The sequence below is a fragment of the Lagopus leucura genome, unplaced genomic scaffold (assembly GCF_019238085.1).
Source record: "Lagopus leucura isolate 7727_CA_CO unplaced genomic scaffold, USGS_WTPT01 Super-Scaffold_73, whole genome shotgun sequence".
Classification (NCBI taxonomy): domain Eukaryota; kingdom Metazoa; phylum Chordata; class Aves; order Galliformes; family Phasianidae; genus Lagopus; species Lagopus leucura.
The window spans coordinates 59,229,915-59,257,701 of NW_024962252.1; the positions used below are offsets into that span (position 1 = coordinate 59,229,915).

At 36.0% G+C, this 27,787-nt stretch overlaps 1 protein-coding gene across 1 annotated transcript in view; it reads right to left on the minus strand.

Moving 5' to 3' along the window:
• Positions 1-27,787, minus strand: part of PRKN (parkin RBR E3 ubiquitin protein ligase) — a 678,907-nt gene that overhangs the window by 528,667 nt on the left and 122,453 nt on the right. Inside the window, exon 2 of the mRNA XM_042894398.1 lies at positions 24,083-24,246. Coding sequence (XP_042750332.1) covers positions 24,083-24,246 — 164 coding nt within the window. The remainder of the gene's footprint in view (positions 1-24,082; positions 24,247-27,787) is intronic.

Consider the following 27,787-nt stretch of genomic DNA (forward strand, 5'->3'; position numbering starts at 1 on the left):
TGTTTATTCTTCAAAGTTACCATATTCTGAAAGGAAAAAAATAACCATCCTTTTGTAACAGGAGAGTGGATGTCTTTTGAAGATGCCAAGGGGTAACGCTGCTAGGAAAATATTTAACTGAAGGGGAACCAGAAACTGGCATCAGGAAGGCAGTAATGTCAAAAGCTCCAACCCTGCAGCACATTCAGTCATCCAGAAAATTGAGGCTATATTTAGTTTACATTTACATGTTTTTATTAGGAAAAAAAAAAATAATCAACTATGGCTAAAACTGTTATTTCAAGTTAAGTGTGTTCCTAAAATGGAATTTGCTTGTTTATGAACTAAAGTGAGTCTAATGTTTATTCCACTTTACAGATCTCTTCTAAGTATGAAGTCATAAAACTGATGTCACACCATCACACCAAAGGCTTAGACCTTTTTGTTATATCACTTCTTGCTATGATGCATTATGCTGTGATAGTAATTAGCTGTGATAGAAAAAAACACTGTGGAAACGTAAATGAAAAAGCTCTAATTTGGAAACAAATTCTCACTATTATTGTGTTTGTTTGTTTTTAAATACACTGTGCTGAATTCCACTCCAAACATTTCCCTTCAGATACAGAACAAATTTCAGTAATCATGATATTTTTTGTAATTGCTTGCCAGGACACTTTTATTCTCTTATTCTATTATATAGAAAAATGAAACTGATCAAGAGTAAATGTTAATCAAATAGTTAACAAAACATATGAAATAAAAATTACATTGTTTCTCTCATAAAACTGTAACCTCTCAATACTGAAAGAAGTTTATACATTCCGTAGAAAGCCAGCAGTAATTTCTAAATAAATTAGATAGGTTTGGGATGTTTCTTAGTTTCTTTTCAACTAAAATAAATAATACAAAAAGCCTTACATCACACTAATACTTCCATTCTTCTTGTTTTTACTTTCTTTTTTCCCCTAATAAATTGCCCCATCTTTTAAGTTTCATAGCAGCGCTGTCCAAGCACTGAAGGCTGCATTTGGCCTTCATCGATTACTTCCACACGCTGCTTCTCCATGAACTCACAAGTTTTCCCATGTCAGCACCACACCCAGAACATTTGCCCTTAGCCAATCCTCCTACTTCCTGTTCCAAACTGCACATTCAGCCCCTCTACCAGCTATCAGTCAGAACATGTACAAAAACCTGGTTCTTCTCCAGTTACCAAAAATGCAAACAGCAAATTCATCCTCTGCTTTTAAAAAGAACACCATTTTGGGGAAGCAAATTTAAAGCAGGACATTAAGTAAACTGATGCTGTCATTAGTGCAAATGTCAAGTTCATTATAGCAGATGCTTCAGCTGACGGTGGCTATACATTAACATCTCAAAATAAACGTGTAGAGTGTTTTCCATTTAATTTAATGGGTCTACTTCAGTGAGGCAGAGGTGGCCAATGCTCCATTGGGCAACAGGGCAGGCCTTCTGAGTGGGACCTACCTCCAGCTGAATGACAATTTTCACCAAGCCTCAGAAATGTAAAACACTGGTGAAGTACAGAACAAAGTGCTACTACTAATGCAGGTAGAGACCAAAAAGAACACAGAAATAGCAAGAAACCTCTGCCATATTGCATCCATAGTTAAAGGAACCTTTTTATAAGAGGAATCAGGTAGTGTTCATTTAATAAATTATATTGCTTACTGTCAGCATTTCAGTTATGGACTGAACCTGCTTTTAGCACAGAAAAGCAAGAATAACTATTTGTCAGACTCCTCAGCTTTTTCCACAGATCTAGACCACAAAATACCTCCCTGCCCTTCAGGCCACAGACAAATTGCTACATAGAGGTGTTATTTATGTAGAAACCTATTTATTTCCATGAAACAACAGATGCAAAAAGCATAATAACATCATTTGATAGACCAAATTCTCTGCTACAAAGTACTATTTTTCAATAAAATCACGAATATTAGCTACACATTGCTGCCAGTAACAAACAAGAGCTTGTATGATATGCTCATAAACAACTGCATGTCTGTCCAGAACATGGCTTGACTTTCATACTGCTGAAACACAACACCCACCATCACACTGTATTCATATGCCATTCATTCTGTCAGACTGCCCCTCTGCTGCCATCTGTCACATGGCAACAAAATATAATGGAATAATGGTAAAGTTCAGTCTTTACTGCCATACCTCTGATATTAGGGACCAATGTAATGAAATAGGAGGCATTACTTTCAGCCACCATCCAATATAAAATGTTAACAATATCAAAGATAAGAAAAAAAATTATGTCTTACATATAATTCTAAAAATGCATGTATGAATTGAAAAGCAACTCCTAAACATTCTTCCTAAGACCAGACTATAACTCATTTTTCTCTTAGTCAGTATTTGATTTACAGGAATTTACTATTTTCAGATGGAAGTCCTCTGAAAGCAGTCTGAAACTTAAATCAAAACAACTTCAGATGACCATGAAGAATCCACAACACAAGATCTCCCTTAGCCTTACAGGATACATGACTCAAACACTGCTTTAGACACACCAAGGTAAGTCAAACACATCATGGACTGCATCAAAAGAAACAATGCCAGCAGAGCAAGGGATGTGATTGTCCCCTTTTGCTCTGCCTGGAGTACTGTCTCTAGGTAAGGGACACAGCACAGGAAAGATATGGAACGGTGTGGATCCAGAGGAGACCACGAAAATGACCAAAGGGCTACAGCACCTTTCCTATGAAAATGGACTGAAAGATCTGTGCTCATTAAGCCTAGAGAAGAGAATGCTGTCAAGTAACCTCACAGCAAATACTTCAAATACTATAAAGGGGCATATAAACAAGCTCAAGAGGAACTCTTTACCAGGGTAACAAATAGGACAAGGTGTAGAAGTTTTAAACTGAAGATGGTAGATATAGATAAGGAAGAAATTCTATGAGGGTGATGGAGCACTGGAACAGAAACTAACATACAAATTACTGTTATTCAATAACACATCATTTCAAAGCAGACAAATCTATTTGTTTCTGTTCTCCTAAGTATCTTAAGTTTTCTACCTCACAGTATTGCTAAAACTTACTCTAATAATACTCAGTAATCCAATTAAAACAACAAAATTTACAACTGACACTATGAAGATGTTTCTAAACTAATCTGAAGTGAAATCAAGGATTGAATGTATACAATTCAGATACAAAAGAGCAAGCAAGCATTGCTGAATTTTCTTCTCACAAGGTGTATGCATTATGCAACTATAAACAGAAGAAATGATTTTATTTTCACAACTGAAAACAACTTCTCAACTGAGCAGCTTTCACTGAGGCAAGATGCCTAACAAAATACACTATGACTGAAAATAAGATTACTAATCGAGTACTTTTTTCCTGAACAACTACATTTAGCATCAGTTTACAGCTGTGCAAATTTGCACTTAAGAAAAAATTTCCACTTTTTTCTGCAAAAAAAATCTACTCTAAACTCTCTAAGGTGTACTGAATCTTTTTTTTTTTTTTTTTTTTTTTTTTAAATTTCTGATGGAGACTGATTTCTTCTGAAACTGCTCAAATTCTGTTGAGACTTATTTTTTTTTCTAGTTTAGAGTCCTTTGAATCCATTTACTCTTCCCTTGGAAATCACAGTTGATTTACTTTAAATGCTGAAACTACTTAGGCTGTAATAATACAAACAACACTCATAATAAGAAAAATTTTGATACCATTCATTTGATTTGAAAATTGCTCCTTGAGAGTGACAGACCACGTAACTTCAAGTTTCCTTCTCCTAAAGAAATCCACCAAAATTAAAGAAAGATAAAAACTACTTTAATGTGACTTTCAAACAAGAAAAGATGTAGGTTAGGGTTATGGTGAAGAACTCTAGGCTTTGAACCTATGCCTGAACTCAGAAAAAGAATAAAGAAAAATTGTTTTTCCTCACTTGTGTTGCATATATTTGTATTTAAATTTGGAATGCAGTTTTACTCTACAGAACTTCTCCTTTAACAACAGCTTCCAGGCTTGCGTTCTGTGTACAATTTTCATCAAAAATGCTAGTGATGAGAGAGTTTCAAGGTCAGTGTAAGTCTGAAATGTCACAGATGATGGGTCCAGCTAATATGCAAAGGAAAGAATAGCTGTACAGGCTATAAAGAGAGACCTTATTAATAAAGGAGGACTACAGTCCCAGGGAACTTGCCACCACTCTGCAGTGTTTAGCCATATAAAACACTTTCATATGGAAGGTCTGGATTAAGAAGGAATATTTCATTTAGAGTTTTTCTATTAATCTACTAATCTATTAATCCCAAGTAAACTTTCTTCCAGTAAAATGACTACTGAACAGTATTTAAGAATTAGTTGACACGGCTTCCTGAGAGGCTACAGAATCAATGGAGAATGTGGAAAAGGGTTTCTCTGTTATTCTTCTCACCAGTGTTGAGGTAACTAATTGTGCAGGGCTCCTGAAAATTGCTACTTCAGGGAACAAGACAAGAATGAGAATTAAATTTGTGCCCCCTTTGTAATAATAAAAAGCTGTAATCACAGGCCTATCAAAATACAGTACATTTTTTAATACTATAACAGAAAATTGGAAGTTATGCTGTGTGCTAGAGCAGCTCAGAAGCATATTAAAACTGGTATGATTATCTTAATGAAAGAACAGAAAAAGTGAACTATTGGGAACTTAAGCTCTCAGTGAAGCAAAAGAAAATACCACCTCCATTATTCGTAAAACCATACAATAATATCCTAAAATAGGGAAATAATACTTTCAAAAGAAACGATGTAATATTTTGGCGTTGAGGAGAAATTTATTCAACTAAGACAATACTGTTAAACAGGTGGCTTGGGAAGTGGCTAAGTATCATCCTAAAATAATTATTCACAAAAAAAAAAAAATGGATTGGTTTAGGAAGGTTTTGCAAGCAATGAATTTTTCTTTTCAAGTTTAAATTCATGTGACATAATAGGGGAAGAAGAAACAGAAGCCTATATTAATAATGCCTGCACTTAATACCCAGTGGGAACTTCTCCAACTCAGATGTTTGATCATGTGCAACTTACTGTGTTTCAAGGAAAAAAAAGAGGCAGACTCTAGATAGAATACATGTAGTGCAAGAGAGACAGAACAAAGGACTGCTAAGTTACAACAATCTGAAAAGTAGACTGTTGCAATTTTCCAGGGGTTGCTTCTTCATCTCCTGTTTCTAAAACTGCAGTTTCATTGATTGGCAGCCTTTCCACAGATCATAGATGTAGCAGTACTTAGGGTAGGGACGTGTTTGTCTTTATTCTCTCACCTAACAACGAACGCTCTAGCTGGTTGTTGTAGAGGTCCACTTAGCGCTTTATCTGCTGAGGTGGTCCTAACAGACCTGGAAGAAGTAGTCTTTGGCTCTGTTCTCAAAATGCAAAGATGCCAGGAGAATATATTGCAAATCAGAGTCACACTGTAAAAAAGGAATCTAGTCCTTAAAATCAGCAAGATACACAAGAGCGTGCTGTCCAACAAGATACTGAGTGTCTGCTAACTGTAGAATTTGGTATGTAATGCCACAGTACTGAATGAAAAGGGAAAGTAGTTATGAAAATAAGCAGATACACTGTCAAAACAGTTTTGCTTTAAATATATTTGGATATTAGAAATCTTTGTGTAACAGTATTTTTGCATTTTGTATTTGTTTTACTGAGGAACACTACAGAATTTCTATTCCCTGACATTTGCAAAGAACTAAGAATAACTAAGTAATTGATACTAATCGGTGTTAATGCCTACCTATCAGAAGTGATAGAATAAATAAAAGCATTATGCCACGCAGACAACAACCTACATTATTAGAGAAAGACATTTAGCACTTAGTAAAACTGCATTTTTTTCCTGTGTACTTTCCAATCACTGTCTAACGAGAGCTAGCTTATGCTGAATTAAGTAGTATGTAATTTCATAATTACTGAAGATAAACACACTTGTGACAAACTGACAAAATATGTACCAAAAATCCACACATTGTAGGTTCAAAGAAAACAGTGAGAGCCTAAGAAAACAAGTAAATGTTTTAGGATTGGCCCAGCTAAAGGGAAAAGGGGAACATGAGACAACATCAACATCATTGGAGACATGCCTGGGGAACATACATCTCTGGAGATTAGCAGGGCAATTTTTAAGAGCTAGTTTCCCTAAACTGGACCAAAGTGCCTCTCAGATAGCCTCAGTAAAATCATCTTCATTGGTTTTTAGCTCTTACGTTCAGTTGTTTACTTAAAAGAACACAAGTACTTGTTAGCTTTCTAAAAATTCCTAACTCACACTTTGCCTTGCACAACCTGAGTGCCCACGTTTGCTTTGAAATAACCTACAGTGTTTAGGGAAAAAAAATTACTTTGTTCCTCTTCAATTGTTGCTTCTTCTACTGATTGAAAAGGGGAAGTTACGTAAGAAGATTTTAATATGTCAGAGAAAGGTAATAATGTGTTCTGTAAATGAATATCAACATAAAATACTTTTAGATGCTTGTAATTAGCAAAGAGCATATTTTAAGACTTATTATCAAAACACAATATTGCAAAATAGCTCTCAGTTAATCAGACAATTTTATAGATTCCTTAAAGCTTCCTGAAGTCTCCTCATATTCGCTTGTCAATGAATTGAGCTAAAAAAAAAAAAAATACCCAAACACAACATCTCAAGAATAGTAAAATAGTATAGTTGCCTAATTCATGTAACTTGTTAGTAACTAAGTGAAAAACCATTATATCCCACACTGAAAATGAAGAAAGGAAATAGCATATAGAACAGTTTAAGAGTTTCTTGAGGTGGAGGGCAATTGGATTACAGAGCAAGCAATTTAGCTGACATCTATTAAAGGAAAGACTTAGCAAATGCAGCAACAAATATCTTGTTCATTTCTAACAGAAACATACAGATCTCGCATTCAGAAATCTCACTATTTTCTAACCTAGTCTTTTCCTAGCATTTACTAAGCCTGTATTCCTATGAATTAAAAATTCACAGCAAAACACTAAAATATTTTCAGCCTGTTGGACTCTAAAACAGGCTAAAAGGCATATATATACATATATGTACATATGTATACAGTGTTATTTGGAAAAAAATGACCTTTCAAGCAAAACACATATACAGTTTTGCCTGATTCTATTTAAAGCTATTTAAAGTTAATTAAATAAAAATTTACTTTGAATTTTATGCTTGCAGTTAGAAGGCAAAATGTATTATCAGCTACTACACATTTCACATTGCAAAGGCAATGCATTCTATCATCAACAATGGGATAAATCAGAGCATGATTTTGGTTGTTTTTTCCTCCCCCCCTCTGTGCACACCTAGCAATAATCAACTCCAGAAGGTACCACTTTTAAAGCTTCTAAGTCTTCAAAGGGTATGGGACTGGGACACTACCATGCAATGCTAGCTTTCTGCTGCTGTTCCACTGTCACAAAATCATAAAATACCTGATTTAGGATGTGGAATTCCAGATGTTTCTAAATTATTCTGGACACTTATTCTGAACAATCGTGTTTTCTTATAGATGCATTTCAAATAACTATTTGGGAAAATATTGTTCACAGATAATTTCACACTAGCTAGATCTAGAGAATACTGATTTTTTTTTTTTTCGTTGTCCTTTGCTATCTGACAAAGCCTAGAATAAGACAAGGTATTACATTCTGAAGTTTGATTACATATCATCATCTCCTGAAAACCATTAGTAATTGAAAATCAGCATAAAAGAGAAGGAAGAGGAAATGATTGCTTCCAATTTCAAACAATGCAACTCCTACATAAAAGCTTTGTTTGTCCTGTTCACAAAGAATTTGAACACCATTAGTTTCTGAAACATGAAAAGAATCCAAATTGAAATAAGTAACATTCATTTTATTTGGACGTGCTAAACAGGAAGCATTAGAACAAAACCAGTACATTTTATGAATAACAATATGAAATGCCCTACGTTTTTTTTTCCTTATGGTAACACTTCTATAAAAACCACACAAGAACAGTTACCCTAAAGAACGCTGACTAAAAAGTTTTCCTAATTCATACTGTCTGGATTTTGCAAAGGGGCCTTGTATGTCACACTTACTAATAAAATTAAGTATTAAACTCTTATATTTTGCTTAAACATACTCATTATTATTGTGTCATTATTGTATGCGTCAAGCCCATTTCACTTATTTCTCACCTGTTCCTTTTCTTTTTCTATAGTTACTGGGATTCCAACTGTTTAACAGATCAGGCAGCTGCCTCCCAGTAGACTATATCTTACCTTCCACTTCTACAGGAGCTCCCTAGCAAAAATATAAGAACGTATTCAAGTATCTTGGAAAACATTTTGACAATCTTCATACAGATTCCAAAATTGTTCAAAATTTGGAAAAAAAAATGTAAGAGATGTACTTAAGATAAACAATGCAAATAATAACCCCCAGTAAACATTAGTAGCTTGCAAAGCTCCCTGCTCAAATCTTCCAAATGCCTTCCACAGGGCAAATAAAACAGTTGCTTTGGGACTAATGTTCTATGAGAAAATAGAAAAAACTAGACAATATTTTAAGTACTACACAACCAACAGGCTTTACAGTATGTAGAAAATACTCGTGGCAATGCAGCTTATTAAATTGCCTTGAAACTTAAAACCAAATGAACTACACACTACTATGCTCAGAAAATTATGTCCTATATAATGTCTGGGAAACACAAATCTTTCTGAAAGAATGGCACCTATAATATAATAATTACGTGAAATTGAAACAATCACATCTGCAGCTGCAAATAAATCAGTTGTACAATTATATGTCAATATATTTTTTCTGCAACACTTTATAATGACATGCTTTCAGTATTTCCTTACTATAGTACAAGAAACTGACCAACAGTTAATCTTCAGTGCAAACTTCTGCTACTCATGACTTAGGGCAGACTGGAAATACTGAATTAAGTAGAATGGGCCATAGAATATGTCAGTCCAAATGTAACGTTGAATCATAACACAAATAAGGATGAATTTAAGAGTTGCTTGGGCTTTTTTAAGGGACAGATTTCTAGATATTTCAGCTTCCATAATTATGCTAGGTTTAACAAATGCTAAGAGTATAAGCTGCCATTCTGAAGTCACACAAATTTTAGCATCCTTTCACGTGTAGTTGATAAAAATTTCATTTAGGGATATCCTTTCTAAAACCAACAACTCAACGTTTAGTCAGAGATATAACCACACCTCATAATAAACATTATCTGTAACATCAGACTAAGCTTTACATGTTTTCTAGACCTCTTTTCACCCCCCATTTTCTGATATGAAGTTTGCAGAATATCCATTGAAAAAAATCAAACTTTTTACAAATCATTTACTTCTCATGTTTCTGGTAGAAAAGTGAGAAGACATTGAAACAAATCCTGTAATCAAACAAAAACACCTATCCCCTTTATTAATGGCTAAATTACCAATTTGGAGGGAGCTGAGAACACAACAGTTTAATATCTGGGGGAAAGAGTGGATATTAAATTCCTGAAGTATCAATAGAATTTAACACATACCACAAACAAGTTACAATATGAGGGATAAAAAAAAAAAAAATATAGTAACATTAATCCATACTTATAAATACATTATTTCATTTCTTTGAAAGTTAAGTAATGTTGATTCAAGAATGCATATGTGCAAGTGAAAGAACAAACTTCAGAAAAAAATTACAAAGAGCCAAACTTGTCTTGAAGAGTATCTTCTACTGTAAGAATATATTGCATTAATATCATCTGTCTTTGAACTTGCCTGGAAACTTTTGAGAAAAACAGTTTTGAAGATGGTAAACAAAGCAGTCCCTCTTCACAAAAGCCGTTCTCACTAAGGAATGGTTATGTCTGTGCCAGCAAAGAACACTGCCTAGCACAAGCAAGTCTACACAGCAAAACAACTGATTGCGAGGAATACAGCATCCATAAAAATCAGCACTTTAGAAAGGTTTTCTGACTAGCCTCAGTCAGATTCTATAGAAGCAGTGCTAGCAAGCAGTTAGGGTGCATCTCCTTTTTCAAACAAAAAAGGAAATCTATTTTCATGCATTCTAACTCTGCACAGCACAGTGAATGAAGATGAGTGCATTCCTTATTCAGGTTAAAATACTACTGTCAAGAACAATCTGCCTATTGTGTCCTGGCCTACATACCTGTCTTCAGGTGGATACTCAGAAGAAACCTTATTTCTATATTCACCCTCACTTTGTATCTGGTTTATATAGTCTGCTAATCTAGGGGATTGTTAAATTTTGCAAATTCTGAGCAAAAATCAGCTCTATGTTCTCTTACACAACTACCCTGAGATACCACAGTCAGCATCAGTAGGACAGCCCTGAGATGCAGAATGAAATCAGCAGGTTCTACTGCATGATGTTAGAGATAGAAATGAAAACATTTGTGTGGCAACTGATACATCTACACCAAAATGAGTAAAGTAGCCATCCACAATGTCATCACTGGCTGGGTAGATCATGGGGAGAGCAGTGGATGCTGTGTATCTTGATTTCAACAAGGCATTTGGCACTGTCTCCCAGATCCTTGCAATGATGCTTAGAAAGTGGGAGTGACAAAGAGAAAGCACCAGGAGCAGCTCACTTATGAGATAAGGCTGAGAGACCTGTGTCTGTTCAGTATGGAGAGGACAGGGAAGGGATCTGTTCAATGTTTATAAATATCTAAAGTGCAAGAGGCAATTGGATTAGTTCAGACTCTTTTCAATGGTGCATAGTAATAGGCCAATAATAAGCAAGGTAATAGGCCACAAATAAGCAATGGCCAAAACCTGAAACATAAGAAGTTCCACACATGTATGTGGAAGAACTTCCACACACTTAGGGTGACAGAACACTAGAACAGGATGCCCAGAGAGACTGTGGAGTCTCCTCTGGAGACATTCAAGATCTGTCTGGGTGTCTACTTGTGCAAACTAGTCTAGGAATCTACTTTAGCAAGGGGTTGGATTTGATCTATTGAAGTCCCTTCCAACACCTGCAATTCTATGATTCTTCATGAAATTCCATTAACCTTGCAATTTCTTTATTTTCAACCTTCAAAACATCCTAGTCACATAGATGAATCAAAACTGAGTTATAGGAGGACTTTGGCACTTACCTCTGACAGAAGTATGAAAGTAAAGGCCAACAAAGAAAGAGTCAACTTCTAGCCGTATTATCTGACCAATATTACCGTCTAAAATAAGCATCTTAACGCATTTCATCATCACTAATACACGCATTTGCTTTCCTGTTTTATTTTTTCTTCAAAACAAATTCTTTAAAATAAACTGAGATTAAGCCTTAGTCACTATCTCCCAAGATAATGCATGGTAAAATACAACTTTCCCCACTCAACCATAAATGAAAACTACTAGATAAAAGAGAGAAGAGCACAGCACTCCTTCCACAGGACATTCTGTTTAAAATATAAGCATACATGCAGCACTTGACTTATTTTTCTCCTTATTATTTTTGTAATTAATTGCAGAAGAGTTAAAGTACAGAACAAAGCAAAATATTATAGCCCACAGTTCTAAACAGAAGCTTGACAAAAAAAGAATGCAAGATTCATCCACATTAATTCAACCTCAGATAGGATGTTCCTGAAAGGCTGGCCACTGAGACTTCAGACCACCAGCCTAAGCTCAGTACTGAGTGGAATCCTGACAGCAAACACTTTCAGGATTGACCTAAAATAAATAAATAAATAAAATGTCTAAACAGGGAGTAAATAAGTAGTGTGACCAGAAAGAGTACGTTTTTTCTAATGCAATCAATACTTCTTGACTACACAATAAAGAACCCACACAATAATACTACTATAAGTCCAGTTTAATGACAATAGTAATAAAGGCGTAATAACAGACGAGCATAAGAAAGCAGTTTCACTGGCAGACTCGTAATAGCAGTTTGCAATGCTTCTTGCAGCTCATACGCAGCAGGATGAAAAGCTGGAAGTGAATTAATACACAGTGTATTCAAATCAAATCACATGAATGTAAATATGTCAGTGAAGAGTTCATAATTACTATAAAAAACTTCTACCAAAATATAACTACACATCACAGACTTTCCCTGACAAACACAGACAACTTATCAGCTTGGCACAGCCAAACAGATCATTCCTTTAAGCTATGCTTTAGTCAATAAGAAAGAAGTTGTTTTCTTCAAAATAACAAAGTTACAGTCCAGTGAGGATTAATGAGTCACAGGTACATCAAAATACACACTTCAGCCACTTCTCTATAACGTACTGAAGACAGGACGCGACAATCCTTCAGCCCAAAGGCCTCATACATTGTTCTTACTAGGCATCTGCAGCAACTGAACAGATCAATATGATGGTAAGATCATTACAACAAAGGTGTGACGACAGAAGGACCAGCACAATAAAAGGAGTTATCAAGGAAGGGAAGAAAATTGCTCACCCATATCAGAAGATTCCAGGTTTGCAGGGGTAAGCTTCACCAACAAGGAATCTCCAGAAAGAGATCCTACCCCAGTGGCAGTCAGCCCTTAAATGAGGTCTAAGAGAGGTGCAGCCAGGCTTCACCCCTCCAGTCACACAGCTGAATTGCCTTCACCTGTGCTCCCAGGGCTGATGGGGGGGGGGGGGGGCTTTGCTCAGGTGCTCAATCAGTGGTTCAGGCAGTGACTCAACAGTTACCATACAGCATCATTTGAAATGCCAGCATGCCAATGCCATTTTTTAAAAAAGAACTGAGTTAAGCTACCACAAAGTGTCCAGTGACACTAACAAACCTAAGTAGTACGCCTTCTCATTCTAGGAAAGTTTATGTCTCTCTCATATCCTTTCTTTTCTAAACTCAGTGTGCCTTCTCTCATGTAGATATCTTAGTGTTGACTGATAGTACCTAATACAGCATTACAGAACTGCAGGTCATAGAGGCTGGAAGAGACCTCTGGGGATCATCAGGTGTGAACCCTTGATGCAGCAGGTTCCCTACCGCAGGTCATGCGGGAAAGTACAACTTTAAAGCTGTGGATTCTGGCCCTACTGTGAGCTACTGTATATCCTGCAGGGCTGTTACTGCTTTCTGCTGCTAGAAAGATTAGCTTTAACTATAAATACACAACACAATATAGCACAATAAACTACCTTACAGTAGGGGTAGCATATCTCCCAATGCATTGAAACAATAGAATATATGACAGTTTCCATAAATGAGAACTAAGTTTTATATTCCATCCGAAAGTTCTCTCAAGTTCCATATTCCATTTATTTATCAGTAGCAATTTTTTCTTTTTTTTTTTTTTTAATAGCCCACAGGAATCTACAAAGTCAATACTTCATTTTAATAGGAAAATAGCTTTTCTGAGAGATTTGAATTATGTCAGGAGATAAGTAATTCATAGACTACTTTACAACTGGCATACATATACTAAAAGACACATGGAGATTAAATCCTGTGGCTACTTGAGGTATGAACCCATCATGCAGTGCTCACCAGTCAGCAATGCATCAATCCTTCAGAGAAACAGCAGAGTGAACTTCCATTTGCATTCACTTAAATAGATGAGATCAGCAATGAATTCCATCAGAAACGAACACTTCTGGGGATGCTGTTTTTATTACCTCTGCAGTGATAAAGGGTGGCATTTACGGAATTGTCCTCTGAAAAGGAAGTTCACAAATCATTGCAGGCACATAGTATAGGTATTAATACAGTAATGTGTTACTGCATCCAGCTTCTCCACTCTCCTGAGATCGAAATTAGCACTCTTAATTCTAATCCCTAATAAGTATAAGTGCTTACCTGGCTTATAAAGCCTACACTTCTGGCTGTTAATCTTTCCCAACAAATAACATTTGCTGGTTTAACTTCCTCAAATTTGGCCTTCTATAAGGTGTTGAAAAGTACATTCAATTATGCATTCTGTAATTCTTCAGTTGCCATGATGGATTGTAAAACAGTAATTACCATTAGCTGTCTTTATTGTAAATGGTAACATTGAGTATTTTGAGCTGTTTGGTTGTTGTTTTTTTTTTTTTTTTCCCTATAAAAAGTGTGCTAAATGAAGGACTAGCCTTTTGAATTTTTTAAAGAGATCTTCATTTTGCACATGAGAATTCTTTACTCTTATTCAATGCGATGATTAATAATCACATAGATAACTCAGTGTGTCTTTCATTAAAGGTAGATTTCTACACGTAGATTTCCATCATACTACTTTTGAAGGCAATAACACATGCTCTTATTTTAGGTGCCATGCCTTGAACATAATTCTTTACATTCTCCTCCATTCTCCTTTACATTTACATTTGCATTGCTCTGGCTTTCTTTCCCAGTAGGAGGATCTCAGATGCATCCTGAATCCTGCTGTATCAGAATTTCTTTAGTTGATCACCTAATCTCACTCAGTTAATGAATGCCATCAAAGTAAAGCATAACCCTCTCTGTCAAACCTTTCAGGTCTACCTAAACCCTGTTTATCTAAAATTCCGTTCTTTTCTACCCTTCTGAAACTCAGTCTGGAATGCTTACATCAGCACAGCATACATTTTTACATGTATTGTTTCTTCCCTCCATTATTATGTTGCTTTGTTGCATCAATTCTTCTCTCTCTTTTTCATACCTAATATTCCCAGCAAATGTTCAGTATTCTAAATACATGAAAAATTTATACTGAGAAAACTAAAAAAAGTTTGCATTACTATTTCCTGCCCAGAAACAAGAATTACAGAAATATTACATTAAAATTCCATTATTAAAAACACAAGAACCTCAATACATTCAGAAGAAAGGCACCATAGTTTTCACCGTTAATGAAGAAAAAAAGAACAGAACACTTTCAAAAAGAATAAGATTTCCAATAACAAATAAATTAAAACAGCCAATTGGTTACGAGTTGTCCTTATTCTCGTTGAGAGATTTTTACTGTAAAATTCTTGTAATAGAAACATTAGGATGTTTTTAAAATGGTTGATTCTTTCTCTCTCGGTGCTCAAACACAACACATGCTTAGGCTGTAGTAATAAACACACTGCTATAACATAAGTGATAAACAAAGACCCAAAATCACTGTCTAAGGAAATGAAAATAATGCAGGAATAAGGTTATACAATGTTGGTTAAAAAATAAAATAGTTATTTTTTCCTGTACTTAAACAAACTTGCATACAATTATCTGTTTTGTACTGACAATATGCTACATACTGTGAAAGACACAAACAAACAGACTGCAAAGTTAAATATGCAAAAGTAATACAGTAAAAATATGTTTATTGGATAATTTGGAATGAGCTGTATAAGAAACAAATCCAAAAGTCAGAGCTTTGGTATATCAAGCATACCTAATATACGACAATAAAACTTTTATATGCTTCCATCATGCTGTTTTATGTCAAATAGTTAATATGGGAAAACTGTGTTAGAAATTTTTTTGAAGCTTAAAGATGTTTATTATTGGTATCACTTATCTCACATCTCCCATAAAACTAGTAACTGTGGTGTCACATACATGTCATCACAAGACATGCAACCTCATCAACCAAAAACATGTCTTCTCAAAACAACCTAAAATAAGGTGATAACTTTTGATGTATTATCATGCATACACATACGAACTCATATATTGATATGCATGTGTCATGGTTCTATGTTTTTTTTTTGGTTTTGGGTTTCAGTATTCCACATCAAAACATCATGTAGTGTACGGGGCATTAAAGTGTCACTGCCCCAATCCCAGGTACCTATCCCTGTACATTACAGAAGTCACGGGATCTGGCCCTTGCGGGTGGGAGGGGGCGCTCTCTTGCTGCCTTGCAGTGGGTGCTGGAGGTGCTTTCCTAGCCGTTCCAAGCTTTTCAGGTTTGAATCGGTCCCGGGAACTCTCTCTCTCTCTCATCTTGTCTGATTTATTCATCTCAATTTCAATTAAATTGTATATATTGTGTTATCTTGTATTCCGATATTATAGTAAAATAAGTTTTCCTCCATAGATTGTTGCCGCTGCTCTTTTCCTCCCTTCCTTCCTTCCCATTTTTGTGGGATGGGGGTGGGGGGGGAAGGCAGGGGCCTGTTGCCCCGTCATGGACATAGATTGATCTGGTCAACTCCGTGACAGCATGAAGTCCAGTATGTCAGAAGATTACCTGGCTGTTTTCCTGCCATGAACAGAGCTGTCTGAAATGAGATGATCCCAAAAGACCCTTCCACTACCAGCAGAAACCTTGGAGTTCTATAGCCTCTTGCTCTTGCAGTTTCTTGTTTAGATATGAGATCAGAAAACAAGGAGGTCAACAGTTAGTACAGAAATATGTCATCCAATATGAGTCACAATTCAGAAATGTCAGCTCATTAGTAGATGCAGCTGATCTACAAGACAACTTTTCTTCTTTTACTGCATACACCAGGAAACAAAAAGATTAAAAAGAACAATTAGTTTTCTAAGCGGGTTTAAAGAATATTGGATGGAAACAAGGTTTTAAAGAGCTGGAATTGATTGGGAACGACAGAAACAGAAGCAGGAAAAATAACATGAACTGTGGAAATCCAATACTAACAAAATAAATAGAAGCAAGGAAAACACTGATCAATTCATTCAGGAATACTACTAAGCAATTCCTTATCACTATGCTAAGGAAGAAGAGTAACATGATATTTCTAAGGATGGATGTATAGCATCTTACGCTAACTAGGAAGCTTTCCTTGTACAGTAAGTATTTTGGTTGGGGAGAAGGAAAGAGCCATGTGCGGGCTCCAGGAAAATAGACAGTAAAACATTCACCAAACCAATAGAGCCAATGTTTTACACGAAGAAAAAACTGCTCTGGATATGAAGAAAATGGTAATTATTTCATTTCCGGGATAGGTACTCCATTTACTTAATCTAAATAAGGAGAGAAAATTGCTCTATTGGTCTGCTCATTACTGATTTCTATTTATTATCTAACAGTTCAAATTCATTTCTTCATCAGGCTTTTATAGTTCATAAGAGTAAATTTATGCAGGGTTACACTAATGAAATATATGTATAAAATTACATACCTAACTTTACTTCAGTAACTTCTACAGTAATCTCTATTTTTCCTCTTTAAAGCTGTCTTAGCAATATTTTTTCCAATTATGACCAATGTTATTTCCTTTAACAGGGCATTTGAAGTCATTATGCAGCAACACTTTTTTGCCATTTTAAAATAAATTATTTTTAAAAATCAAAGCTCCTTGCAGAAAGAGATTCATTTATGATGAAAACTCTAATCAGCTATGACACAAATTTCCCTTTTACATTTTCAATTAACAAATGAGAAAGCTTGAAAAACAGAAATAGAAGGAAATCAGTATCATTTTCTAAATATTTATGTAACCCTGACAATTAGAAATATGAATGTATTACAGATGATTAAGACTAAAGCAAAGATAATACAAGAGCAAGGGACTACAACCCCTATTTCTACTGAGGAAATATATTTCCATTGGTATGTTATCTGCTATTTACCAACATTATTTGCAACATTAAAGTTACTTCTCTTCCTCGCAGTGGAAACAGCAGTGTGTAAAACAAGCCATGTTCCAGACTGCCATGTAGATTTCTATGAAAGCAGCATGCAAGCTTTTGTTCAACACTGTTAAAAGCATATAGTACTTAATGGTAGTGACTGTGTTAAAAATAGTGTTCTGTAGTTGAGAACTTATTCTTATCAAATGCTGTTATTGGGTTCTTCATGCAGTTGCCATAGAAATAAATACAAGTCATTACTTTCATTACTTTCAGAGCAACCTCAGAGCAAAACATTCCATTTTCATTTTGTTTTAAGGAGAATTAAAATAGTTGTCAATTCTTTTTCATACTTTAGTTAGGAACTAAGAAGTATGGAGCTACTTTGAATCTTTCCTGTTAATGTAGTCTATCAGCATAATTAATGGCACTTTTGAGGAAAACAGAGGAAGAAAGGACATGTCCTTCTTACTCTTGAACTTCTGCTAATTGAACTGTAGTTTTTAGTAATGACGTGTAATAAACTAAATACTTTTTCAAGAAAGTAATCTAGAATGGTGATGAAATTAAGTGAGCTGACCTTTCTTCTCCTGTCACGATTTACAAAATCAAATTATTACCCACTGCCACCACCACAATAACTCCAGCTTTTTGAAGTTTTATTTCTTAAAGATTTCCGCTCCAGTAATCACAGCAGGTTCAGAATGGAAAGTGTACAGTAATGTAACCATAAGAATTAGATTATACCCATAGCAAGATAGAAAGATTCTAAAACTGCACAACTAATGCAAGTATCAAGGTAGAAAACAAAATTATCATAATTAAAGTATCCTTTTAAGATAATTTCATTCTTAAAAACTATATCTTCTGAAAAGCTTCAGTAGTTTATCAGAGGAGTTTCCTATCAACACATTGTATTTAGGGCAACTACTATTGCAGTTTGTGTAAGTCTCATGAAAACCAACTGCTTTTTCAGATACAGATTTCATAAAATTCATGTAATGACCCTCATGTAGCCAGTTTGAACTGCTTGAGAGAAATGAAGTTTAAGAAAAATTGAAAAAAAAAAAATAGCCTCCCATCTGAAGTCTTTCTCACATGAAAATAGTAACAAGGATGGCTGGCTGGACGCTATGAAAATTAATCCCATAGATTTCAAACTGACCGAAACAATGTCACCAGCAATGCTATTCCACAAACCACAAACCATATTTAATGAACAAGACAGAATTAATCTAGTTATTCAAATCTTAATACTTCTAGACATTAAATACAAGCTCTTGAAGAGAGCACTTTTGTGTGATACTATGCATTCAAAAACAGGTCATACTTCCTTCTCTATAATCAGCAGAACAACCAAAGCAGTGTCAGAAGACTCCAGAAGATACCAGCAAGTCCATCCTAGATGCCTTGAGTCTTTCAAATGTGTTCCATTTACCTTCCACAGTTAACCTAACTATTTGAAATTATTTTCTCTCTTATTTGGCTGTAAGTTTGAATATATCCCATATTGCCCTATTTTCAGGAAAAGCTTCCCGTCAAAAGAATAGAAAAGCAGTGCATTTAAATGCAGAATGGAAATACATTACAAGGCTAAAAGGTCAATTTTAATGTACTCAGAGGTTGCTTTGTTGAAACAATTAAAAAGCCATGTATCCTCTTGAAAAGACATGGAAAATTTGTACATCTGAGCTGGACCTGACAATTTCAAAACACAGATGGCTATTGGTATTTTCCACATTCCTGATGGACAAGAGTAAGGCATATAAATAACAGTGTGATCCACCACAAATTTTGGACTCTGTTCTCACAAAAAGTCACAGTCTGCAGCTGTCAAAAGAATGCAGGAGTGATCAGTACTGTTATCTACTCATTCACAATGTCCATATTATCCTGAAACATGGATGGCATGTCAAGATTTCCCTTACTACTACATTTTCTGGTTTGAAGTAGCACAAGTTCTCTCTTTCAGCTTTACAAGAGAAGATCCGCAGGTTGATCAGATTGACTAAAGATACACACACACACACAAAATCATTTCCTCTGAATTCCACATAGGAATGTGGATGATAGGATAGGATGACTGACTCAGGGAGAATGCTGAGAGCAAATCTCTCCAACCAGCATTTACATATACAAATGTTGGCTCCATTGTATTCTATAAGCATCCAACCTGCCTAATATAGAGGATGTTCTTTGAATGATTTGGCATCTTATATACACAGAACTGCAGGGTGCAAAAAAATGCACAACTACTTCTGTATTTCAAGATGTGAGTTAAATTCCTAATGTTCATGGTTTTATAACTAACATCAAGCACAAAGTTTTTTGTTGGTTAGGGACATATTTTGCACTTATGTCACCAAGTTTCTGCTTTATACTTTCAGTAAACTGAAGTCAAGAAATCTAAAAAGTACTGGAAGCTCTGAGTTGAGCTTTGCAGCAAGAAAGTTGCCATACGCCTAGTTGCATAAGGCCTTTCCAAAATATGCAGCACTCCATTTTTCACATACCTGTCTCCGCTAAGCAAATTGTTTTGAGGGATATCTACTGAGATCCACTGTCACAAGGAGCTCTGCCTGGCTTCAAGCTTTTCACACAACAGCACTAGATAGGGCTTTCAGTAGAACCAGGTGCTCTCTGTATTGACCTCTACTGCCTACCATTCAGAAGCTGTTCTACAACAAAGCATATCCTTTCCAAACCACTGTCAAAATTCAGCACACTACAATTATTTATAGCATCATTTCCATAGAATCATAGAATAGCCTGGGTATTTCCCCCCAACATTTCTCTTTTTCTATCTTCTGTAGAGGTTATCATTCCCTTTTACTCATTTTCAGTTATGCTCACCAACTTGCACATCAAAATTTATTAATACTTCTAGTCATCAAAATTTTTCATTTTGAACACATTTATAAATAATATACATGCAGATGCTTTCCTAATGTTTGTAGTCCAAGACAAATTCACAAGAAACATATGACCCATGGCTTGAGACTATGCTCCTGACAAATATAAGCCCTCTCTGATTTGGAAGCTTCCGCAGTAAAGCACGTGCTAAAGCCAACTAGTCTATCATATCCTCAGCCTTCACTGTCTCAGAGAAAAGTATTTTCCATATTTACCTGACAGAAGAAAAACCATTCAAAAGAAATGGCTCCAGATTGGGAAACAGAAGACTAAATTCTATCCCTACTTTACTGAATTTGAACAAGCTATGAATTCTCCTCAAGCTATTTGTGTATAAATTATGCCAAGCAAGGAACCTCTCTCACTTGCCATTTGCAAAGTTTTTCTACACAAGTGGATTTTGATTTCTCCCAGAAAACACAATCCTACATTAATATAATGCCACTTCTATTATTAACATTAGAAAATTTCAAATAAGTGCACTGAGTAATATTGAGTATCAATATATATATATATAGTGCTTCCAGAAAGCTCAATTGATTTGCTATTCTGGGAGGCAACAGCAGTATTCTGTAAGCAGCAGTCACTTCTCATTAAAATATTTCAGTCCCTGATACCCAGCCATCTTCTGCTTATTCCTTTGGTGAATTAGCTGTGATTGAGTTCTTCTTTTGCCCTTATGATTGACATAAAAACTCTTACCAGTGTTCTCGTATACCCATAATAGCCTTCTGAAACAATTCCTACTTTGAGTATATATTAATTAATTACTTCTATTCATTCCAAAGTGAACTGTAATCAGCAGGGAGCTCTTCATCATTCTTCAGAATATTTAGCACTCTTAAAGTGACACCATTTGCTGTGCTTTTATGAAGCAGCTTATTGCTCTAATTCCTTCTTATGAGATCCAAATTTCGCAAGTCTCATTCTTCACCCAGTCATTACCAATCTTTTCTTAGCACAGCTCTAATTTCACTACTTGCCCCTTTGTCACTAGCAAAGATACTGATCTCCCTTGTGTACAGTTGAATCATTGTCTAATCTTTCTCTTTTTTCAAGGACAAAACACCAATCTGTGCTACCAAATTAAATGTCTTCACACATTTCACTTCTATCATTCCTAGATATTTTGTACTATTGTTGTTATCAAATTTTTCATTTATATCAAGATCTTAAGTTGGCATTTTCTTCCTTATACTTATTTCTCTCTAATATTTGTCCAGTCAGCCTTCATTTCTCTTCTACAGCATTCAGCTACCATGAAAGATTTTTCCACTCTCTCCAAACAGGAAAACAAATGTAGCTTTCACATTTTCAGTTGTGTTCTGTATCACCTGCCTGAGATCCCACAGTAGCTGTCAAGCCAAATCTAGCAGTTCTGCAAGCTGTGAAACCAGTAAACTTTGTTACCCTGGAATATTTCTTATATCCCTGCCCCACACTCCTATGATTATCCCAGCTTTTCTCTTGTCCTCTATGATCTTATCATCTAGTAGTAGTTCTCATGCCAAACCTCTAAATTTTCCCATAGTATCCTGGGTAAGTAAGCGCAAAAGTAATTTATAAAACATGAAAGGAAAAAATGGTCTAATTAGAAATTCTAAGCTACCATAAAATAACTTAAAAGATTTAGCTGTGTACAAGTGTATGTTGAGTTTTCTTAACCTGCTTGCAAATCATTAGGTCTAGAAAACAACTGCTATTAATTTTCTCATATGTGATGTTAACTCTGAAATTACAGCTGCAACATAAATACCAGCAATTAGTATTTCACAAGCACACAAGTTTTACCAGCACTTAGCTGCTTCTGCAAAAAGCCCCAAATTGCCTTCTCTAGGAAAACTCAGATATATCAAACCATCTACCATTCTTCTTGTGTTGACAATATCTACAATGAATAGATAAAAACAACTAAAATAATTAAATACCAAGAATAAAAATGTTGATGTGCTGATGTTGATATTAATCACTGGATTATGTAAGGCACCTAAATACACAAGTATGGATTATGTCACCTGAAACCACTATTTTACATCCTGCTTTAGAAACAGAAAGTCACAGCAATGAACATAGATCCGGTTTATAAATAAGTCTTGGCAACACATGATAATTCTGTTATTCCTATTAAATAAATTAAGCAAATAGTCAGCAGGCTCATCTATCCAGAAAGCATGTTTTAATTTGCATGGCAAAGCACTGTATGTTGGAAATGACAGAAAATTTGTTTAAAAGTGAAAAACTTGATTTTTATGTCTGTGACAAAAAAAGCAGTAGCACCAATATCTACAGCTGCTCAGGAAACAGTAGGTGGTTCAGAAACTTAGGACAAAATAACACAGACACTTGGATCTAGGAACTGGCATCTGACAACTTCTACAATTTGTTTTTTATTCTTATAGGTGAAAAAATAAACAAAAATATAAGTGAAACATACTGCAGTTTACACTACGAATACATGCATGAACACTATCTACAGGTTATGCATTGCAGACTGACAACAATTCATATTTCTTTTTTTTTTTCCCCCCCCTCAAACACCCTAACACCTTTTGCAAAATATTAAGTATCTTAACCACAGAGAAACAGGACGGGTCATTAACACAGTAGTGACCTTCTGTACCCAGACTTAGCATCCATTTTAATTGCAGAAATACTTCTGAAACATGACTGCCAATTAATAAGAATTGATTTTGCCTGTGAGGAACCTTTCATATAATCACCTGCAGTAGTAGAGATAGTCTGTTATTTTTGATACAACTGCAGAAGGATAGCAGTTTCATTAAGTCAGTAAATTCAAGTCCACTCTATTCAAAGGCCTTTAGGTTTCCCTATGTTCCTAAATGTCTTAGATGTGCGATCTTATGCTAACTCCTTACTGAACGTAGTCTGAAATTCACATTCACCACTCACAGAATAAATAAAAAAACATTGATAAAGCAACTGTGGCAGTGCTGAGAAGAGTAGCAAAGAGAACAAGGAAGAGAAAATTGAACCCAAATTTCCATGCTTACTACAGCTCATCACAGATGAACAATTCTGCACCTATTGAACTGAACAGCTACCTAACCTTGAGGAGCTGAAATTCAGATACCCACTTATAGCCATTCTTCCACATTCCTTGTTGCTCTTAGCTTCGCACATTTATGGGCTTGGTGGTTTGGAGCACACTCCCGTGGGCTTTTTAGAACTAGAACCATCACTTCAGCACTGCGTTCACTTGCGTGTGGCATGCGGCAGCATTCACAACAGCAGCAGCAGCCCTGTAGCTATCCTCCAGGGGTCACAATTGGGTTACAAATTCTACAGAATGTGCTGACCGTGCAACCTGATCTCAAGCAATTTATTCACATCCTTCTTCATTAAGATTCAAATGGAATAAGTATAATAAAAATTGAACAGATACAGAAATTGTGCATGGCTTGCTTCTGTAGTCAGTAAACATTTATTCACTAGGCACAGCTCTCTCTCGTACTCTCTCTCTCAGATTCTCTCTCTTTCCCTATCCTTCCTGCTTGCTGTTTTAATGCATAATTAAGAAGGTCAGAATTAATGAAGCAGTGTGGAGTAAAGTTCAAGGAATCCCCAGGCACTATTTATTCTATTAGATCTCAGGAATGAATGTCAGATTGGCAGCATTAGAGGCAGAAGCAGCAGAGCTGGCAGCAGTCCAGGAGCAATGCTACCACAGAGGCTTACCTGCAGCGTTAAGTCGTTGCTGAGCTCTCTCCCTGCAAAAATCACCCGCAGCTGGTCAGCTGGAACTCCCTGTCGCTGCGCAACTGCCTCCTTCAGCTGGAGGATGCTGGCATCCAACCCAAGCTCCACCGGGAAGCCATGGCTGGAGTTGAACCTGACAAACACTGAAAAAGAGAAGACACCTTTTAAAGCAAACATTTCTCACTGCCTATCTGTACTAGAGTGACTACGAGAGGCTTATTTGTCAATTTCAGAGAGCACTGACTATTTTAAGAGAAAAGCTACTAATACTGCTGTGTATCATTTGGAAAAGAGGAACCGTATGGGATTTCCCATCACAGAATAGTTAGTGACCAATAAACAAAAGCCATGTGCTTCCCCCAGCAATGCTATAGATTGAAGAGAACGATCAGAACCAAAAGGGACCCACATCCAGGCAGCAGTCCAAGCAATCAATAATTTGTGGAACAGATTTTTGATCCACAACTAACCTTAGCAGACACAGGGCACGTACACTTTCTGTGCCCTTTGTGCTCTTCCCTGCTGCATGTAACACATAGATACAGAAAATTGAGTTTTAAAGCTAAGATATATTAAATAATATTAGGAAAAACAATTTACTGCTACACAGTAGATCACGGTCACATGAATTGGTTCCCCACAGATATAATTCTATGGAAGATAATGATGGAGAGAAAAATCACACGCTAGCAGAAATGTTTGGAAGTCTTGTATTACACTGTGGTCTTTTCAGAGTTCACTAAAACATCTGCAGTACATAATTCCTGCCGACATGTTCCTTCAGTGCAGGAAATCACTACCACACTCGCCATATCATTTTTAGAGCTGCAGAGAGTGGTTTATATATCCTGAGAAACCTGGCAAATAAACTCACGAGCTTACAGCCATTCAGCTGGCAGAGTTGTTTTTCACAAGGGTGCTGAATGTGCTCATTGAGCCCACGACCAGGGGAACGACTACAAGAACTACGCAACAGGAAAAGCTTGACACCTCCATACAGTCACTGAAGCTGCATGAACAGTACACTCAACCCCAGTGGGCTGATTCAGCCAATAAATAGCTTCACTGGCAGAAAGCAGAGGGATTAGGAAAAAGTAATATAAAACAATAAAAATCATTTGTATCAATTTGCCACTGGATACCTGACATCCGAACTGTTTAGGTATTGACTGCGATAAACATCCCTGTTAAAGATTTTCCATTCACACCGCAATGTTTTAACTGAAGATGTACTCCTTTGAATTTTTTATGACTGACAGAAGCATGAATTCAAAAGTGCTCATACAGTTTGAGGAAAACTATTTTTAAACTGACAACAGGATCAGTGATTGTCCAAACACAAAGTCTACCTGACTACTGTAAAGGAGGCAAATGCTCTAAGAGCATGTGAATGGAGTTGAGAATGATGCCAATTTTTTGCTGAGCAATGAACGTGGTAAATACTTGCAATTTCACATCTTTAATATAGATTTTTCTGTTTCTGGATAATCATTAAGGGCATATACCAATATATAGGTATTTTACGCAACATTTTGAGTTTTGCACTTGAAAGTATTCTCTAAATTTACTAAAATACAGGATAGGATTGCATAATGCTGTGTCAGGAGGAGTGCAGTACATATGCCCTGCAATGTGTTACACAGTCTCTTGCAGTACATCTTGTTACTGGGTTTGATTTCTATATAAAGACATTCTGGAAATAACTGAAATGCGCAATTATATTTGGATTTTTCAGAAAAGTGAGTGGATTTTGAATTTTATTTTGATTGCAGTTTGAAAAGTAAAGGGCAAAATAGAAGACAAATGTAGTTCCAACTGTTGAACACTTCCCACATTCCCTGGAACGCTCAAAATGCTCAACTATGAGTAACATTATATTGACAGCAGAATATGTAGTTAAAACAATTGGGAACATAATTCATTTATCTGCTAAGATGGGACTATCCACATGCATATATATACATATATAAACAGATACACTCTCATGCACACCTAGCATCTATGTGCACTTCCAAGGAATTAGTCCTATCTAGCAAATAATGCTCTTTTTCTTAGTCTTGTGAAAATCAATGTCTTAGCTCTGCAAACGAAACATGCTGGTAAGAGGGAAGGACATGATAAAATAGCAAAAAAGTGATGGAGAATTTAAATGAGTTTTAAAGTACTACTCTCCTTCCAAGGACAGATACATTCAACACACTTATTGCATGCTACAGCAGAATTGCCAGATCACAACCCAAACCCTTTCCCCATGCATGTTTTCATTCATCACTAAGAGGAACAGTCTCCCCCCCCTTCCAACACATACAAGAAAGCAGAGCATTCATCTCACAATTCTAATACAAGCATATTTTCCTAGCAAAATGCCCTGCTGTATGTTTTGCACCAGGTCTAGCAGTTGCAGACTGACAGATGTACATACAACAAAGTTAACCATGACTTCGTGAATTAAGTCATTGCTGAACCATGATACCTGGCTGCATTAGGACTCCTTTATCATTGCAATTGTAAAGTAAAATGCAGCAATGTAAGCCAGCTTCACAGCAAAAAGAGCATAAACAAGTAGTAAGGAGCAACTCATTTAGCTAGGCTATTTTGGTTGCCTCTGATAATTTGTAAATTACCTTCACCTTACAAATGATTTTATGATGTAGTCACACACAGATAGCAACACAGTAATCAAACATAAACAGTGTCTATAAAACCTCATCCTTAGTGAGGTTATTTCTCTCCTTAGCAAAGGATAAAGTGTCTCACAGAAGCATCTTTAATTCTAGTTAGCACTAAATGAATATGATAAAGAGTTTAAAAGTGTTCCTTGATTAGTAACTCAAATTTTTATACTTGATTTGTTTCATATCCATTTTAGATAAAAATCATGATTGGCCTTTATTCAGACAGCCATTTATGACAGAGCCATATGGGAGTATTCATAATTACTGTATTTGTACCTGCTATCAGTTTTGTACAAAATCACGAATAGCATGGAAGGGATGAACGGGGACTGGGCATTCACTTCTGCTGTAAGATTTAGAGGGCATAAAGCTGAGCTGGTAGGAGCTAGATTCAAATCAGACAAAACAAGATATTTCCTCATCTCATGCCAGAGAAGTGGTAAATGCAAAATGCATAGCGTAGACTACTCAGTGGGAGAAATTGGTATATAGCATAGGCAGCTCAGGAAATTCTTTACTGAAGAGTGTAACATATGCCAGTACAAAATAGTTTGCACATAGGTTTTCAGCTTAGAGGCCTACATCTTCAAGTTACATGCTAAGCCAAAGAGGAATGTACCACTGCAAGGCCAGTAAAATAAACAGATACCAGAAAAAGCCTCCCTTCCCCACTTTTAGGGGAATATTCATGAGATGTGAGAATATCAGCTTTCTGCATCCTCTTTTTTGAGGCCTCTGGTTATGGTCACTGTTGCAGACAATAATATGTTGTATGAAAAAGACTCTGAAATAGTGTGACAACCCTCCTGCAGGTGTCATGGATTTGCATTTACAGACACAATGCTCACAGAAATGCTCACTGGAATGGACTGCCCAGGGAGGTGGTGGAGTCACCGAGCCTGGGGGTGTTCAAGGAAAGGCTGGATGTTGTGTTGAGGGACATGGTTTAGTGGGAGCTACTGGGAATAGGTGAACGGTTGGACTGGATGATCTTTTAGGTCTTTTCCAA